The sequence below is a fragment of the Mobula hypostoma genome, chromosome 15 (assembly GCF_963921235.1).
Source record: "Mobula hypostoma chromosome 15, sMobHyp1.1, whole genome shotgun sequence".
Lineage (NCBI taxonomy): Eukaryota > Metazoa > Chordata > Chondrichthyes > Myliobatiformes > Myliobatidae > Mobula > Mobula hypostoma.
The window spans coordinates 71,419,390-71,438,317 of NC_086111.1; the positions used below are offsets into that span (position 1 = coordinate 71,419,390).

Genomic DNA, 18,928 nt, shown 5'->3' on the forward strand with positions numbered 1-18,928 from the left:
TCCAAACATGTACGTTTAGGGTCAGACATACATTTGGACACGTGTGTAATTGGGCAGTGTCGGCTCATAGAAAATACAGCACAACACAGGCCCTTCGGCCCACAATGCTATGTCAAACATGTACTTACTTTAGAAATTACCTAGGGTTACCCATAGCCCTTTATTTTTCTGAGCTTCATGTACCTGTCTAGGAGCCTCTTAAAAGACACTGTCGTATCCACCTTCAGCACTGTCGCTGGCAGCCCATTCCACACACATAAAATCTCTGCGTAAAATACTTACCCCTGACATCTCCTCTGTATCTACTTCCAAGCACCTCTCATGTTAGCCATTTCAGCCCTGGGAAAAAGCCTCTGACTATCCACACGATCAATGCGTCTCATCATCTTATACACCTCTATCAGGTCACCTCTCATCCTCTGTCGCTCCAAGGAGAAAAGGCCAAGTTCAGTCAACCTATTCTCATAAGGCATGCTCCCCAATCCAGGCAACATCCTTGTACATCTCCTCTGCACCCTTTCTATAGTTTGCACATCCTTCCTGTAGTGAGGTGACCAGAACTGAGCACAGTACTCCAAGTGGGGTCTGACCAGTGTTCTATATAGCTGCAACATTACCTCTCGGCTCTTGAACTCAAACCCACGGTTGATGAAGGCCAATACACCGTATGCCATCTTAACCACACTGTCAACGTGTGCAGTAGCTTTGAGTCTCCTGTGGACTCGGACCCCAAGATCCCTCTGATCCTCCACACTGCCAAGAGTCTCGTTGGGCTGGAAGAGCCTGTTTACTGTGCTGTATCTCTTTTTAAAAGAAAACTCTCTGGCAGCCCATCTTGGGAGTAATTTTGGAATTATGCTCAACCTCAGAGTAATTAAAGGGATTGAACTGCACTCCCTGGTACCGCTGAGAGAGGGAAAGAAGCAATGTTACAAAGGGAAAAATGCAGCACCATGAATAGAGCATAGAGCATTACTGCACAGTAAGGCCATTCGGCCCACATTGTTGTGCTGACCTTTTAACCTACTCTAAGATCAAGCTAACCCTTCCGTCCTACATAGCCTTCCGTTTTTCTATCATTTCCGTGCCTATCTAGGAGTCTCCTAAATGTCCCTAATGTATCTGCCTCTACCACCATTCCTTGCATGTGCCCACCACTCTCTGTGTAAAAGAGAAACCAATCTCTGACATCCCCCTCTATACTTTCCTCCAAACACCTTAAAATTATGCTCCCTTGTATTAAGCCATTTCCACTCTGGGGAAATAAATCTCTGGCTGTCCACTCGATCTGTGCCTCTTATCACGTTGTACACCTGTATCAAGTCACTTCTCATCCTGCTTTGCTACAAAGAGAAAAGCCCTACTTCGCTCAACCTATCCTCGTAAACACGAGAGATTCTGCAGATGCTGGAAATCCAAGGCAACGCTACAAAATGCTGGAGAAAATTCAGCAGGCCAGTCAGCATCCGTGGAGGAAAATAAACAGTCAATGTTTTCGAACCTTTATCAGCAGATCCAGGCAGCATCCTGGTAAATTTTCTCTGCACCTTCTCCAAAGCTCCCACGTCCTTCCTGTACTGAAGCGACCAGAACTGAACACAATACACAACAGAAAGGGGCTGTAGCAGGCTGGGGTAATTAAAGGGGCAGTGTCATAAGCAGTTAATGGGGCAATATCAAAAGGGAAAGTGACAATACCTCAGAGGGGTAATTAAGTGAGCACTTTCATAGGGGTAATGCATTAATGGTGTGGGAGTAACATAAAAATGGGTACAATGGTAGTCACAGATGTTGATGGGCTGAAGGGCCTGTTTCCTTGCTGTATCTCTCTATGACTCTATGAACCTCAGACAAATCCTATCAGAGATGCTCTCTTTATCCTCTCCGCCCTTCACTTGCCACTAACTTGACCTAACTTTGCATTTGTTGTATTTTTGCCCAGTTTCTTTATGCCTTTATCTTGCAATGACGGTGGAGGCGCAGTCGCAAACGTTCACTGCCTCCCCCGAGAAGGATCTCACCAATGTGACTTACTTGGACTTCACATCGACGGAAGTGGAGATGGATACCTTGGGGGATACTGTGGGTCAGTCGGAGATCGAACTGTCAACGGTGGCCGGAGATTCTCAGGAGGAATCAAGCAACTCCCAGCCATCACTGCCTGAGAATTCTGGGATTCAGGAGGACCCAGCAACCTCTTCAGGTTTGTCTGCAAGGAGGGCGAGGTGAGAGGTGGGCAAGGGAAGAAATTGATGTGCTGCACTTGTACTTATTATTGATTTAGTTGTCAGGAGAAGTTGGGCAAACTAGGAATGTTTTCTCTGGAGCGTCAGAGTCTGAGGGGGAGACCTGATAGAATTTTATAAAATTATGGGAGGCATAGACAGGATAGATAAAATCTTTCTCCCAGGGTAGAAATGTCAAATATGAGAGGGCATGCATTTAAGATGAGAGATTTGATATTGTTTAATGTCATTTTGAGTACACAAGTGTAAAGGAGAACCCATTGTAGAGCAGTCCAATCTGTTGCATCCCCCTGAATTGGATCCAGACAATGTTTCGGGCAGAGACCCTTCATCAGGACTCACCTATCATAATGGAGGCTCTCGGCCCGAAACATCGATTGTTTATTCCCCTCCATAGGTGCTGTCTAACCTGCTGAGTTCCTCCAGCATTCTGTGTTGTTAGTACATCTAATGGCTTTTACAATAATCTGTTTGTTTTATCCAGTTGCTGGGGACATGTATGAATGATAGGCTGTTGTTGCGTATTTAATATTTGAGTAGATGTGTGCGCGTGCGTGCTTATATACATTCTTATAAGCATTCTTGTTCATTTAATTAATTAAGGGTTATTTGTAAAAATACGTGAATTGCATACATCATCACTCTACCACATGATATGAGCGCCTCAATTAAAGTAAACAAGGAGTTAAGACTCACATTTTGGACTCCTGTTGAATTATTTCAATGTTTTGAAATTATAAACATGACAGTTAAATTGTACCCCATGGAGAGAGAGCAGACAGAGCCTTCGTTTAATCAACTGTCAGACACCTCTTGTTTACTCGAACAGGATCTCACTAAGGAGCACCAGGATATTTTCTCCCATACCATCACGGACCTTATTAACTCTGGGGATCTCTCACCCACTGCCACCAACCTCATAGTTCCCTCACCCCACAGCCCCCATTTCTACCTCTTACCCAAGATTCACAAACCTACCTGTCTGGGCAGACCTGTTGTTTCTGCTTGTGCCTGTCCCACTGAACTTGTAACTGCATACCTTGACTCTGTTTTATCTCCCTCCCCCCCCCCCCCACCCCCGGGTTCAGTCCCTTCCTACCTACATCCATGACACTTCTCACGCTCTGGATCTTTTCAATGGTTTCAGGTTCCCTGACCCCCCGAGCATCTTATTTTCACCATGAATGTCCAGTCCGTATACATCTCCATCCTCCACCAGGAAGGCCTCAAAGCTCTCCGTTTCTTTCTGGACACCAGACCCAACCAGTTCCCCTCCACCAGAACACTCCTCTGTCTGGCGGAACTTGTCCTCACTCTTAACAATTTCTCCTTCAGCTCCTTCCACTTCCTTCAAACAAAAGGTTCAGCCATGGGTACTCGCATGGGTGCCAGCTATGCCAGCCTTTTTGTTGGCTACGTGGAACAGTTTTATGTTCCAAGCCTTCACTGGACAACCGCATTGATGTGGCTTCCTGCAGCCACGCGGAGCTTGTCGACTTAATCAAATTTGCCTCGGACTTCTACCCTGCCCTTAATTTACCTGGTCCATTTCCAACACCTGCTTCTCCTTTCGCAATCTCTCTGTCTCTGGAGACAGCTTATCTACTGATCTTTTTTATAAACCCGCTGACACACCCGCAGTGTGTTTATAAAAAAAAACCCATCCTCTTCTCTCAATTCCTCCGTCTCCGCCATATCTGCTCTCAGGGAAAGGCTTTTCATTCCAGAACAAAGGAGATGTCCTCCTTCCTCAAAGAAAGGGGCTTCCCTTCCTCCACCATCAACACTGCCCTCAATGCATCTCTTCCATTTTGCGCAAATCTGCCTTTGTCCCATCCTCCGGCCGCCCCACCAGGGATAGGGTTCCCCTTGTCCTCACCTACCACCCCACCAGCCTCTGCATCCAGCACATAATTCTCCATAACTTCTGCCATCTCCAATGGGATCCCACCACCAAGCAGATCTTTCCTCCACCCCCCCTCCCCCCGCCAACTTTCTGCTTTCTGCAGGGAACACTTCCCACATGACTCCCTTGTCCATTCGTCCCTCTGCATTGATCTCCCTCCTGGCATATCCTTGCAAGTGGAACAAATGCTACACCTGCCCCTAAACCTCCTCCCTCAGTGCAGTATGGAGCCCTTTGGCCTCTGAAGTTGTACAGACCAATGTTTTCTCCTGGTTTTTTTTCTAGTACAGCTGCGGGGACAAGCCATTTCTCTGAGTAGGAAAATTTTACACGACCTGAAAACTGCTCCAGTGTCTTATAGTCTAAACTTGGCCTTCCTGAGACTAATGGCAAAACAAAGTTGTGGAATTCTGCATGTGTGGAGGATTATTTCTGTGCCCTCTGCATCTGTTTCTTCTCTTGTTGAGTTGCGTTTGGAAACTTATGCCATTTAACAATCAACAACAGCCTCTTGGCTGTACTCTGATTTATAGTTTTAGTGCAACAGTCTGATAAGCTACTTAAAAGAATAAATCCCAGACAGCGTCTAATCTTTCTCTGAGCCTCGTGTTTGGTACAATAAGTAGATGGTGTAATCAAAGCAAACCGCTGAGTGTTTAAGACTCAGCAGCATGCATCTGACCTACATTTATACACTGGGACCTTTGTTAAAGCCGTTCAAACCCACAAAGGTAGTTCATTAGAAGCTTTGTGTGGATAGGTCAGAAGGTAATGGATTTTATCTGGAGGATAATTGTGGTTCATTTAAAGACGACAACAAATAATTCCGGGTGCGAATTTCCCCAGAGCCTCAGAAATGAAAGATAAATCTTTCATCTAGCCTTTAACCTGAAGACATGCATTTCTCCAACTTCCGGTAATTTTTTTTCCCATCTCCCCCTTCCCTCTTCAATTCCCCACTCTGGTTTCTTACCTCTTCTCCTCGCTTGCCTATCACTTCCCTTTGGGTCCCCTCCTCTTTCCCTTTCTCCCACAATCCACTGACCTGTCCTATCAGATTCCTTCTTCTCCAGCCCTTTGCCTTTTCCACCTATCACCTCCCACCTTTTTACTTCATCTACCTCCCCCTTCCTTACTCACCTCGCTTCACCTCTCACTTTATAGCTTGTCCTCCTTTCCCTCCCTCTACCTTCTTACTCTGGCATCTCCCCCCTTCCTTTCCAGTCCTGATGAAGGTTGGCGCGTGGCCAAGTGGTTAAGGCGTCGGTCTAGTGATCTGAAGGTCGCTAGTTCAAGTCTCAGCTGAGGCAGCATGTTGTGTCCTTGAGCAAGGCACTTAACCACACATTGCTCTGCGACGACACCGGTACCAAGCTGTATGGGTCCTAATGTCCTTCCCTTGGACAATGTCGGTGGCGTGGAGAGGGGAGACTTGCAGCATGGGCAACTGCCAGTCTTCCATACAACCTTGCCCAGGCCTGCACCCTGGAAACCTTCCAAGGCGCAAATCCATGTTCTCACGAGACTAACGGATGCCTGATGAAGGGTCTCAGCCCAAAACGTTAGCTCTTTATTTCCCTCCTGCTGAGTTCCTCCAGCATTTTGTGCGTTGCTCTGGATTTGCAGCATCTGCAGAATCTCTTGTAAAGGATAAATGCAGTGGGCACTGCAGAGACAAGAAATCAAAGGCAGAAGTCAATATTTGGGTATTGTTTTTTTTTTGGGACACTGGGGCAAATACAGCAATAGTAGAGGACAGGAAGGGCTGTGTTCCCTGTGGCAGTGGATCAATTCCATCAGTCACAACACGCTGGAGGAACTCAGCAGCTCGGGCAGCATCCGTGGAAAAGATCGGTTGACGATTCGGGCCGGAACCCTTCATCAGGACTGTAGGGGGAAGGGGCAGAGGCCCTATAAAGAAGGTGGGGGGAGGGTGGGAAGGAGAAGGCTGGTAGGTTCCAGATGAAAAACCAGTAAGGGGAAAGATAAAGGGGTGGAGGAAGGGAAGCAGGGAGGGGCTAGGCAGGAAAGATGAAGAAAGAATAGGGGAAAACACAATGGGTAGTAGAAGGAGGCGGAACCATGAGGGAGGTGATAGGCAGCTGGGGAGGGGGCAGAGTGACATAGGGATAGAGGAAGGGGGGGGGGGAGGGAATTACCGGAAGTTGGAGAATTCTATGTTCATACCAAGGGGCTGGGCTGGAGACTACCTAGACGGTGTATGACGTTATCACCTATCACCTCCCTGCTTCCCTTCCCCCACCCCTTTATCTTTCCCCTTACTGGTTTTTCACCTGGAACCTACCAGCTGTCTCCTTCCCACCCTCCCCCCACCTTCTTTATAGGGCCTCTGCCCCTTCCCCCTACAGTCCTGACGAAGGGTTCCGGCCCGAAACGTCGACTGATCTTTTCCACGGATGCTGCCCGACCTGCTGAGTTCCTCCAGCGTGTTGTGAGTGTTGGTTTGACCCTAGCATCTGCAGATTATTTTGTGTTTGTGATCAATTCCATCAGCCTGTCCACTCTGAAACCTCTCCTGTTTACCCAGGTTTCCTGCTCCTTCACTGGCCTTCAGTGTTTAAACGTGGCGCTGAATTAAACAAATCCCTTCTGCCTGCACATGTCCCATGTCCCTCTGTTCCCTGCACAGCAGTCTCGTAAACACTGCGATTGTATCTGCTTTCACCACTGCCCGTGGCAGTATCTTCCAGGCATCCGGCATGCTCTCGTAGAGTCACAGAACACTTCAGTACAAGTTGAGTGAAGTTAACTCCTCTGGTTCAAGAGCCTGATGGTTGAGGGGTAATAACTGTCCCTGTACCTGGTGGTGTGGTCTTGAGGCTTCTGTACCTTCTTCCTGATGGCAGCAGTGAGAAGAGAGCATGACCTGGGTGCTGGGGGTCCCTGATGATGGATGCCGCATTCCTGCAACAGCGCTCCATGTAGATGTGCTCAATGGTGGGGAGGTCTTTACCTGTGATAGACTGGTCTTTACCCACTACTTTTTGTTGGATTTTCTGTTCAAGGGCATTGGTGTTTCCATACCAGGCTGTGATGCTCTCCACCACAAATCTATAGAAGTTTGTCAAAGTTTTGGATGTCATGCTGAAGCTTTGCAAACTTCTAAGAAAGCTCTGCTACCCTCCCAGAGAGAGGAGAGCCCGTTGCAGTGCCTGGAGAATGTTGCCCAGGTTTTCTACTTTTTGGATGTGGACTTGGATGATGGACAATAATCTGGCAGTCAACGTCAGTAAGACGAAAGAGCTGATTGTGGACTTCAGGAAGGAACACATACCAATTCTCATAGAGGGATCAGAAGTGGAGAGAGTGAGCAGCTTCAAATTCCTGGGTGTTAAAAATCTCTGAGGATCTAACCTGGTCCCAACATATCAATGTAGTTATAAAGAAGGCAAGACAGTGGCTATACTTCATTAGGAGTTTGAAGAGATTTGGCACGTCAACAAATACACTCAAAAACTTCTATAGTTGTACTGTGGAGAGCATTCTGACAGGCTGCATCACTGTCTGGTATGGAGGGGCTACTGCACAGGACGAAAAGAAGCTGCAGAAGGTTGTAAATCTAGTCAGCTCCATCTTAGGCACTAGCCTACAAAGTACCCAGGATATCTTTAGGGAGCGGTGTCTCAGAAAGGCAGCGTCCATTATTAAGGACCTCCAGCACCCAGGGCATGCTCTTTTCTCACTGTTACCATCAGGTAGGAGGTACAGAAGCCAGAAGGCACACACTCAGCGATTCAGGAACAGCTTCTTCCCCTCTGCCATCCGATTCCTAAATGGGCATTGAATCTTTGGACACTACCTCACTTTTTTTTTGCATGGTTTTTTAATTTATTCAGTATACGTAATTGATTTACTTGTTTATTTTTTTTTCTCTTTGCTAGATTATGTATTACATTGAACTGCTGCTGCTAAGTTAACAAATTTCACGTCACATGCCGGTGATAATAAACCTGATTCTGAATAAATCATCTGTGATGGAATGGCAGAGCAGACTTGATGGGTCAAGTGGCCTATTTCTGCTCCTATGTCTTATTGCTTTACAAACATCCTTGGCATGTAGAACGAGCTTTATTTAGCTGCACAGTCATAGGTGTAAAGTGAGTAGAGCAGGGGGCTAAGCACACAGCCTTGTGCTGATGGAGAGCGTGAAGGAGATGTTGTTGCCAATCTGAACTGACTGGGGTCTGCAAGTGAGGAAATCCCGGATCCAATTGCAGGAGGTCTTGAAGCATTGATTAGTTTTGAGAGGATGATAGTATTGAATGCTGAGCATCCTGATATATGCATTTTTGCTGTCTAGATGTTCCAGGGTTGAGTGAAGAGCCAGTGAGATGGCATCTGCTGTGGACCTGTTGTGCTGGTAGGCAAATTGGAGCGGATCCAAGTCAGTACTTGGGCAGAAGTTGATATGTTTCATCACCAGCCTCTCAAAGCACTTCATCACAGTGGATGTAAGTGGTACTGAATGATAGTCAATGAGGCAGGTTTCCACGTTCTTCCCGGGCACTGGTTCAAGTGAAGCCTGCTTGAAGCAGGTGTGTACCTCAAACTGCCAAAGTGTGAAGTTAGAGATATCAGTGAATGTTCCAGCCAGTTGATCAGCACAGGTCCTTAGTACTCAGCCAGGGAGGACTAAGGAGGCCGGATGCTTTCTGTCGGTTTATCTTCCTGAAGGATGCCCTTATGTTGGCCTCAGAGAATGAAATCACAGGGTCATCAGGGGCTGTAGGAGCTCATAAAGGTTCCTCCATGTTTTGATGGTCAAAGAAAGCATAAAAGGCATTGAGCTCATCTTGGAGTGAGGGCTTGTCGTCACCTATGTTGCCTGGGTCCACTTTGTAGGAGGAGATAGCATTCAAGAATTGTCACTTCTCATGTGAAATAGTTTTCTGGAGATCATATGTGCACCTCTTGTATCTTACTTGGTTGACAGACCTGAACGCCAGTGATCTGGCCCTCAGCAGACTGTGGATTTCATGGTTCATCCAGGGCTTCTGGTTAGGGAAGACTGAATGACTTTGTGCGGACGCACTCATTTATGACTGATTCCACAACCTATGGACTCACTCCCAAGGACTCTACAACTCAACTTCTCAGTATTATTTATTCGTTTATTATTATTATTTGTTTTGTATTTACATGGTTTGCCTTTTGCACATTGATTGCCAGTTTTTGTGTGTGGTTTTTCATCGATTATTATATTCTTTGTTCTGCTGTGAATGCCCGCAAGAAATTGAATCCCAAAGTGGTATATTATGACATATATGTACCTTGATATTAAACTTACTTTGAATTTTGTTGCTTGTGGACAGGAATAGCCTGGGCTGTGTTCTGTTCCCTATCGTGCATGGGCCTTCCACCAGTGATGTGATGTACCTTCTCTCATTTCAGAAAGCAAGACTGCTGCATCCCTCCTTCCACCAGTGCCATTTTCAGAAGCCGTGACTGGTGAATTGGATGAACTGAATCCATCTGCTTCCACGTCGGAGCCTTGGTTTTCCCCGGCGGCCGTGACCTCACCGTCAGACTTTGCCGAAATGTTGGGATTGCCTCCCGCCTCGCCCACCAACACCAGGTTGACGAGACCTGAATCTACGTCAGGCACAACGGACCAGCCCAGCAGCAGATCAGCAGAGGGATCCGCACCCGGGGGTCAGTGGGAGCCCACGGCCGCCCGCCCAGGTACACCAGAAGCACCTGCTGTCACCTTGGGCTTCACAGACACCGTCCTCAAACCCTCCTCTTCTTCGGTCCTGCAGCAACTCCTCCCGGGTGTGGTAGGGATCACTGGATCTGCTAGGACCCTCACCGTGGCCAAAGGCGCTGTCTCACCTGGAGGCCCTCCCATTGGGAGTGGGACAGGGGTGGGCTCCGCCACCCCTGATCCAGACCATAGGACTGCCACGGAAGTGGAATCCAAAGAAGAGGAGCCCGGACACCATCCCGAGGAGGTCCAGGAGCCAGGAGTCCCCATTGGCAGAGGAGAATCTCAGAAGATGACACAGGTAATGGCCAGTGTTGCTCATCTGTTGGATTTGGTGGAATCATAGAGAGGTGCAGCACCAAAATACCCTACAACGTTGAAGACTAATTACTTGTCACGTGTATATGTACAGTGGTGGCACGGTAGCATAAGACTATTACAGCTCCAACATTCCAGGTTCAATTCCCGCTGCTGCCTGTAAGGAGTTTGTATGTTCTCCCTGTGACTGTGTGGGCTTCCTCCAGGTGCTCTGGTTTCCTTCCCAGTACCAAAGACGTACAGGTTAGTAGGGTATTTGATAGATAGATATACTTTATTGATCCCGAGGGAAATTGAGTTTCGTTACAGCCGCACCAACCAAGAATAGAGCATAAAAATAGAAATACAAAAACCACAAACAATCAAACAACAATATGCAAACTATGCCAGATGGAAATAAGTCCAGGACTAGCCTATTGGCTCAGGGGAGGAGCTGCAAAGTTCGATGGCCACAGGCAGGAATGACCTCCTGTGACGCCCAGTGTTGTATCTCGGTGGAATATGGCCGGAGTCCAACAGCAAAAAGTTCAATATCCGGTCTACAAACACGTTCCTCGATCGTAATATGACCAGGATTGCACCATCCATTGTTAACCAGAACAGTAAGCCCCCAACTCCTTTACACTTACTGCTCTCAGTGCACTTCTGGTCAGCCTGAACGGTCTGGAAGCCATCCATGGAAAAGTTTTGATCGGGTATGTCCTCGTGCAGCCCCGTTCCAGTGAAACACGTAACACTGCACTCCTGAAATGTTCTCTGATGCCTGGCTAGCGCCGTTAACTCGTCCATTTTATTACCCACCGAACTCCTCTTCTCCATACGTCTCTGTTGTCTCGACCCGGTCCTCTTTCCTTGACTTTGTGATCCCCCTCTGCATCCTCTGTGTGTTTTCCTCCAGATTTCAGCAGGGGTGTCCGCCGCTCTGCTCGCTAAACCAGCCGGCATTAGCGCAAGTAGCTGGTCCCTGGAATAAACAATGCGACCATACTGCTGCCCCGCTAATGAGATGTGTCGGAATGTAACTATTTCCGGCGCTAAAAACCCAAATAAAACTCTCTCCACCAGCATGTTAGAGAGGGTGCAGCTTCAAAGTGTTACCGTGAAAAAAAAATACAACAAATAGCGTAAGTTAAAAAAGTAAGAATACTAGTCGGAATGGCTGTAACAGGCTGCATGCACGACCGGCGCATGCACACTAATTGGTCACTTGGGTGTAATTGGGTGGCGTGGGTTCGTTGGGCTGGAAGAGCCTATAAATGTCCTGTGTTTCTGAATAAAATATACTGTGAAATGCGTCAATGGCCAACCCAGTCCGAGGATTGTGCTGGGGGCAGCCCACAAGTACCACCATAGCATGACCCCAACTTATTAACCTCAGCTACACAATTTGGAACGTGGAAGGAAAACGGAGCACAGGAGAAAATCCACGCACCAGTTTAGTCCCACCCCTCTTGAATCTGCTTCCTCCATTGTTCAATGAGGCAATTTGAAGGCCAGAGGTAACAAAGCAACACTGAGGCCCAGACTGACCGTTCAGAGTTCTGAGTTCAAATCCAGCCATTGCCATTGTAATGTTTAATTCAGTTGATAGGTGACCATGATTGTTCTTGGCAAGTTTTTCTACAGAAGTGATTTGCTTTTTCCTCCTCCTGGGCAGTGTCTTTACAAAGTGGGTGACCCCAGCCATTATCAATACACTTTACAGATTCACTTCAGTTAATAATATTTTTTTTTGATATTGATAATACAAGAGAGATTGCAGGGGCTGGAAATCTACAACAACACACACAAAATGCTGGAAGTCAGGCAGCATCTATAGAGAGGAATAAACGGTCGACATTTCAGGCCAAGACCCGTCATCAGGACTGGAAAGGAAGGGAGAGGAAGCCAGAATAAGGAGGTGGAATGAGGGGGAAGAGTAGGGGCCAGCAAGTGGTAGGTAAATTGGCAAATTAGTTTATTATTGTTCCATGTACGAAGGTACAGTGAAATAATTTGTTTTGCACACTGTCTGTACAAATAATTTCATCACAACTGTGTATCAAGGTTGCTCAAGGGGAAACAGTAACAGAGGATTACAAATACCTGGGGATACAAATTGACAATAAACTGGACTGGTCAAAGAACACTGAGGCTGTCTACAAGAAGGGTCAGAGCTGTCTCTATTTCCTGAGGAGACTGAGGTCCTTTAACATCTGCCAGACGATGCTGAGGATGTTCTATGAGTCTGTGGTGGCCAGTGCTATCATGTTTGCTGTTGTGTGCTGGGGCAGCAGGCTGAGGGTGGCAGACACCAACTGAATCAACAAACTCATTCGTAAGGCCAGTGATGTTGTGGGGATGGAACTGGACTCTCTGATGGTGGTGTCTGAAAAGAGAATGCTGTCCAAGTTGCATGCCATCTTGGTCAATGTCTCCCATCCACTACATAATGTACTGGGTGGGCACAGGAGTACATTCAGCCGGAGACTCATTCCACCGAGATGCAACACAGAGCGTCATAGGAAGTCATTCCTGCCTGTGGCCATCAAACTTTACAACTCCTCCCTTGGAGGGTCAGAGATCCTGAGCCAATAGGCTGGTCCTGGACTTACTTCATAATTTACTGGCATAATTTACATATTACTATTTAACTATTTATGGTTCTGTTACTATTTATTATTTATGGAGCAACTGTAATGAAAACCAATTTCTCCCGGGATTAATAAAGTATGACTTTGACTATAATGTGGAATAAAATCCCTCCATGTCCCAGTTCTAAAGGGACTTACTTTAATTTGAGGCTGATTCCTCAGATCATAGACTCACCTGCTGATGGAAACCTTGTCCACTCTCTCCAAGCCGATCAGTAACCATGGGTTCAATGAGATTCCCCCTCCCCCATCCTTCTGAATTGCTGGGGTAGTTGGCCACCACCCAGGCCACGATCTCTTCTCGCTGCTTCCAGCAGGGAGGAGGTGCAGGGGCCTTAGATCCCACACCGCCAGGTTAAGGAACAGTTACTATCCCTCAACCATCAGGACCCTGATCAAGTATGGATAGCTTCACTCCCTACAACTCTGACCTTACTCCACAACCTAAAGACTCACTTTCAAAGACTCCACACTCATGTTCTGAGTATTATTCATTTAGTTTTGCACATTGTTTTTCTGTCAGTCTTTGTTTACGTATAGTTCTTTGTAAATTCAAGTTAAGTTTATTGTAATTTAACTATATACTGTACCAGACATCCCTCCCCCGGTTGACCTCCAAGGGTGTATGTAATAGTTTGTTTAGTGATTTTTGTCTAATCTGTAAACCAAGTTGGGTAGATGCAGAAAATATGACATTAAAATATGTACTTATATTATCATGTTTATTCTATTACAACTTTAAGCAAAAGTCTCCAGGGAGTTTGGCCTGATCACATAGGACATCAATAGAGTAGCTCCTTAGCAGCTAGCCAGCTAGTTTAAATAATGTTAGCTATGCTAATGAATGAATGACACCTGTTAAACTCACCTCAACATGTCTTTTACAGTCTTAACCCACCATGGGCAATAGAAAAGTCACTGTTGCAAACAGTGCAGCGAGCAACACTGTCATTATTTTTGAGGTGGACTGTAAAGCCCGCCCACAGAGAAAACTGATAGGTCTACTTAGCACGAAGAGAGACCAATCAGGATGCTCACTCTTCCTCTCTCTCTCAAAAAAATCGATTTCCGGGATATTGTATATAATTTCCGGGCATCAGGGAGCTGCCATCAATATGCGGGAGACTCCCAGAACTTCCAGGAGAGGTGGGATGTCTGCTGTACATGTATACAGTTAAATGAGATGTTTTTCTGAACCAGGGTGTAAAGCACGGTAGTACAAATAACACTAGGGTTGCCAACTGTCCCGTATTAGCTGGGACATCCCAAATATTGAGCTAAGTTGGTTTGTCCTATATGGGAGCGCCCTTGTCCCGTATTTCCCCCGCTAAGGTAGAGCGTCCCTATGAAACCTTACGTGCCGAAATGGCGTAAAGCGAAGAAGCAATTACCATTAATTTATATAGGAAAAATTTTTGAGCGTTCCCAGACCCAAAAAATAACCTACCAAATAACACACAAAACCTAAAATAACACTAACATGTAGTAAAAAGCAGGAATGATATGTTAAATACACACCCTATATAAAGTAGAAATAATGTATGTACAGTCTAGTTTCACTGAACAGAATTGGGAAGATTAAGCCAAAACCGACTTGTAGAAAAAAAATAGGCACGCACATGCATGTGCACATCATGTATGCATACATCACGCATGCGCACACAGGTGCCCGCACAAGGCTTCATGGTCATGGTAGTCTTTCTGGGGTAAACACAAGTGTCCCGTATTTGACTGCTACTCTTGTCCCTTATTTGGGAGTGAGAAAGTTGGCAACCCTACATAACACACAATAACTTAGGAAAGTAATAATTAAATCTTTGAATTAATTATGCATAGGTAAAGTAAAGTGCATAAATTAAATATTGTAGTGCAGTACAAATTATCTGGTGATACTTTGAATGCAACGTGGCAGGAAGTTCAGAAATCTAACGGCCTGGGGGAAGAAATTGTTTCTCATCCTGACCGTTCTTGTTTTTATGCATCGGGGTCTCCTGCCTGATAGTAGAAAGTCAAAGAGGATGCTGGATGGATGGGTGGGATCCTTGATAATACTATATATGCAGGGCCCTTATTGTGTTTCATTATTTTTCTGCAAGTATCTGCAAAAAACTATTGTTGAAATTGAGAAGTAGTATATTGTGACATATATGTATTTTGATAATAAATTTATTTTGTCTTTGACCTGAGAAGAGGTGAGGTACAGAGGGTGGTTATATAGGGGCTGGAGAGAAGCATTGTGTGATGTGGGGTTCTGTAGAATGAGAAACTTAAGCATCCTTTCAAGAGGCCAAAACAAACTCGATGGGCCTTTCGGCACAGCACCCTCGCCCACTCACACCCTGTACAGGTCTGTCTTCTGTCAGTAACAAGTGACAAATGTATATATGGCCGATGTCAGCCTGTCAATTTAAACCAGCGCAAAATCCTGTAATAGATCTGACACTGGTAACCATGGTAACGACCTCGGCCTACAACTACTGTAGAGGAAGCACAGCAGCAGGTGGTCTATGCAAAGAGGCTTCCATCAAATGGTGTTTTTAAAAAAAAACACCCAGCGCTTAATTAAATAAAGGAACAGACGCTCACATCTTCATTGCCAAAGTCAATCTAAATGCTGACTGCTTGCCACAGTTGAAGGGGCACAAAACAGAACGCTGGCTGTTCTTAGATGCGTTCCTCCCAGCTGGTTTCGCACAACAGCTGACTTTGGTTACTGTGACCAAGGAAACCCACCTCCCCACCAACACCACTGAACAGCACACAGACTGCTGACTCACAATGACAGACACCTCTACTCTGGCCCAGTGAAATAGAGGTTCAGCAATTGACAGGGTTCATCATGAGTGCATCAGGTAGATCATAGTCGTACTTTATTGATCCCGAGGGAAATTGGGTTTTGTTACAGTTGCACCAACCAAGAATGGAGTATAAATATAGCAATATAAAACCATAAATAATAATATGTAAATTATGCCAGATGGAAATAAGTCCAGGACTGGCCTATTGGCTCAGGGTGTCTGACCCTCCAAGGGAGGAGTTGTAAAATTTGATAGCCACAGGCAGGAATGACTTCCTATGACGCTCTGTGTTGCACCTCGGTGGAATGAGATTCCACATGAGATTCTGCAGATACTGACTAAGTCGTGGAGAAATTCTGTAGGTCAGGTTGGAGAAGCAACTCCTCGTACTCCATCTAGGTAGCCTCCAATCTGAACATTGATTTCTCTAACTTGGTAATTTCACTCCCCCACTTCTCTTTTTTCTTCTTTCTTTTTCTATCTTTTTATTAGTTTCATAATAATAAACATAGCATAATATTGATAGAAATATATTGGGAATACATTGTTGTAATTGACATAGTTGAATATAAGCCCAGTTGACACGTAAATGTTAAGTCTCCCAATCATACAGGATACAGATGAACAATATAAAATTTAAAAAATCTAAAAAAAAACATGAAAAAGGAAAAAATATATATATCCCCCCCCCCAAAAAAAAACTAACCTAAACAGTGTTATTCAAGTAAACTTAAAAAAAAAGACATGGGCTGTTATGTAACATCACAGAGAAAAAGAACCATTAGTGTCAACAACTCCGTTCCTCTCAACAGATATTACAAAGAAATATAATAAGTTTGGTAAAGATCAAATTACATCATATGAAAATGTTGAATAACTGGCCTTCAAGTCTTTTTGAATTTAATAGAGGGATCATAAACAACACTTCTAATATTTTCCAAATTTAAACACAACATAGTTTGAGAGAACCAATGAAATGTGGTGGGAGGATTAATCTCTTTCCAATTCAGCAAAATGGATCTACACTTTTTTACAACTCCCCATTCTGGCTCCTTTCTCACCCCTTCCCTTCTCCTCGCCTGCCCATCATCTCCCTCTGGTGCCCCTCTTCCTTCCCTTTCTTCATTGGTTCACTCTTCTCTCCTATCAGGTTCCTCCTTCTTCAGCATTTTACCTTTTCCATCGATCACCTCACAGGTTCTCATTTCATTCCCTCTCCTTCACCAACACACCTTCCCCCTCACCTGGTCTGACCTATCACTGGCCAGCTTGTACTCCTCCTCCTCTCCCTACCTCATTCTGATGTTACAAGAATCACTCCTAGTAGTAATGATCAGTGAGGCACAGAGAATCTGTGTTTACCCACAAGTAACTTTAATTGTCTCAACCAAAAAGCACGTGGGTTCAGAAACTAACTACGTGTGTGCACATCACTAGAATTGCTGACCCTCCATGAACAGTCAATGAAGAGAACGGGTATTACCCAGGAAGGGAGTCTGTGCTGGCCAGGTGCCCCTTGTGGTCCTGATCGCCATGTGTCCGTGTGGTCCTCCTTATCGGCGATGGTTGGTCTCTGGTTGCTGGAGAGATTTCGCCTCTACGTGTTTGGAACTCCTGACTCTTCTTGTGTTCCTCGTCATTTGACCCTAATCTCCATCCCATTGGCTCAAGGTCACCTGACCTACCTGGGTCACCTTCTTGCTGGTTCTCGTTCAGGGCTACAACCAACATTGTTTCATGGTTCTGCCCATCCCAGCCTTGTGTATTTGTGTCTTTTAACTCTGACTGGTCCAAACCAGTTAAATAAGGCCACCCAGACAGAGTCTAACGAGATTACAGATTACTTCTTAGCTGGGTCTGGTATTTTACATAATCAGTAGCTACTCATCTGAGAATGGTCTCAGATTTAGCAGGTCATTAATGAAGGTACCTAGTGAATACTTTGCTTCAGTATTCACTACGGAAAAGGATCGTGATGATTGTAGGGATGACTTGCAGCACACTGAGAAGCTTGAGCATATAGACATTAAGAAAGAGGATGTGCTGGTGCTTTTGGAAAGCATCAAGTTGGATAAGTCACTGGGACCGGACAAGATGTACCCCAGGCTACTATGGGAAATTGCTGAGCCTCTGGCAATGATCCTTGAATCATCAATGGGGATGGGAGAGGTTTTGGAAGATTGGTGGGTTGCAAATGTTGTTCCCTTATTCAAGAAAGGGAGTAGAGATAGCCTAGGAAATTATAGACCAGTGAGTCTTACTTCAGTGGTTGGTAAGTTGATGGAAAAGATCCTGAGTGGTAGGATTTACGAACATTTGAAGAGGCAAAATATGATTAGCAATAGTCAGCATGGCTTTGTCAAAGGCAGGTCATGCCTTACGAGCCTGATTGAATTTTTTGAGGATGTGACTAAACACATTGATGAAGGTAAAGTAGTAGATGTAGTGTATATGGATTTCAGCAAGGCATTTGACAAGGTACCCTATGCAAGGCTTATCAAAAAAGTAAGGAGGCATGGGATCCAAGGGGAAATTGCTTTGTGGATCCAGAACTGGCTTGCCCACAGAAGGCAAAGAGTGGTTGTAGATGGGTCATTTTCTGCATGGAGGTCAGTGACCAGTGGTGTGCCTCAGGGATCTGTTCTGGGACCCTTACTCTTCGTGATTTTTATAAATGACCTGGATGAGGAAGTGGAGGGATGGGTTAGTAAATTTCCTAATGACACAAAGGTTGGAGGTGTTGTGGATAGTGTGGAGGGCTGTCAGAGGTTACAGCGGGACATCGATAGGATGCAAAACTGGGCTGAGAAGTGGCAGTTGGAGTTCAACCCAGATAAGTGTGAAGTGGTTCATTTTGGTAGGTCAAATATGATGGCAGAATGTAATATTAATGGTAAGACTCTTGGCAGTGTGGAGGATCAGAGGGATCTTGGGGTCCGAGTCCATAGGACACTCAAAGCTGCTGTGCAGGTTGACTCTGTGGTTAAGAAGACAATGGCTTTCATCAGGCGTGGGATTGAGTTCAAGAGTCAAGAGGTAACGTTACAGCTTTATAGGGCCCTGGTCAGACCCCACTTGGAGTACTGTGCTCAGTTCTGGTCATCTCACTACAGGAAGGATGTGGAAACCATAGAAAGGGTGCAGAGGAGATTTACAAGGATGTTTCCTGGATTGGGGATCATGCTTTATGACAATAGGTTGAGTAAACTAGGGCTGAGATGGCTGACACGAGAGGGCACAGTTTTAAGGTGCTTGGAAGTAGGTATAGAGGAGACGTCAGGGGTAAGTTTTTTACGCAAAGA

General features: G+C 45.5%; 1 protein-coding gene across 2 annotated transcripts in view; it reads left to right on the plus strand.

Moving 5' to 3' along the window:
• podxl2 (podocalyxin-like 2) overlaps nt 1-18,928 on the plus strand; it is a 63,904-nt gene that overhangs the window by 20,343 nt on the left and 24,633 nt on the right. The window contains exons 3-4 of one of the 2 annotated variants that reach the window (XM_063068234.1): nt 1,943-2,203; nt 9,565-10,178. In XM_063068234.1, the coding sequence (XP_062924304.1) occupies nt 1,943-2,203; nt 9,565-10,178 (875 nt within the window). The remainder of the gene's footprint in view (nt 1-1,942; nt 2,204-9,564; nt 10,179-18,928) is intronic. The other variant, XM_063068235.1, reaches the window with a different exon arrangement.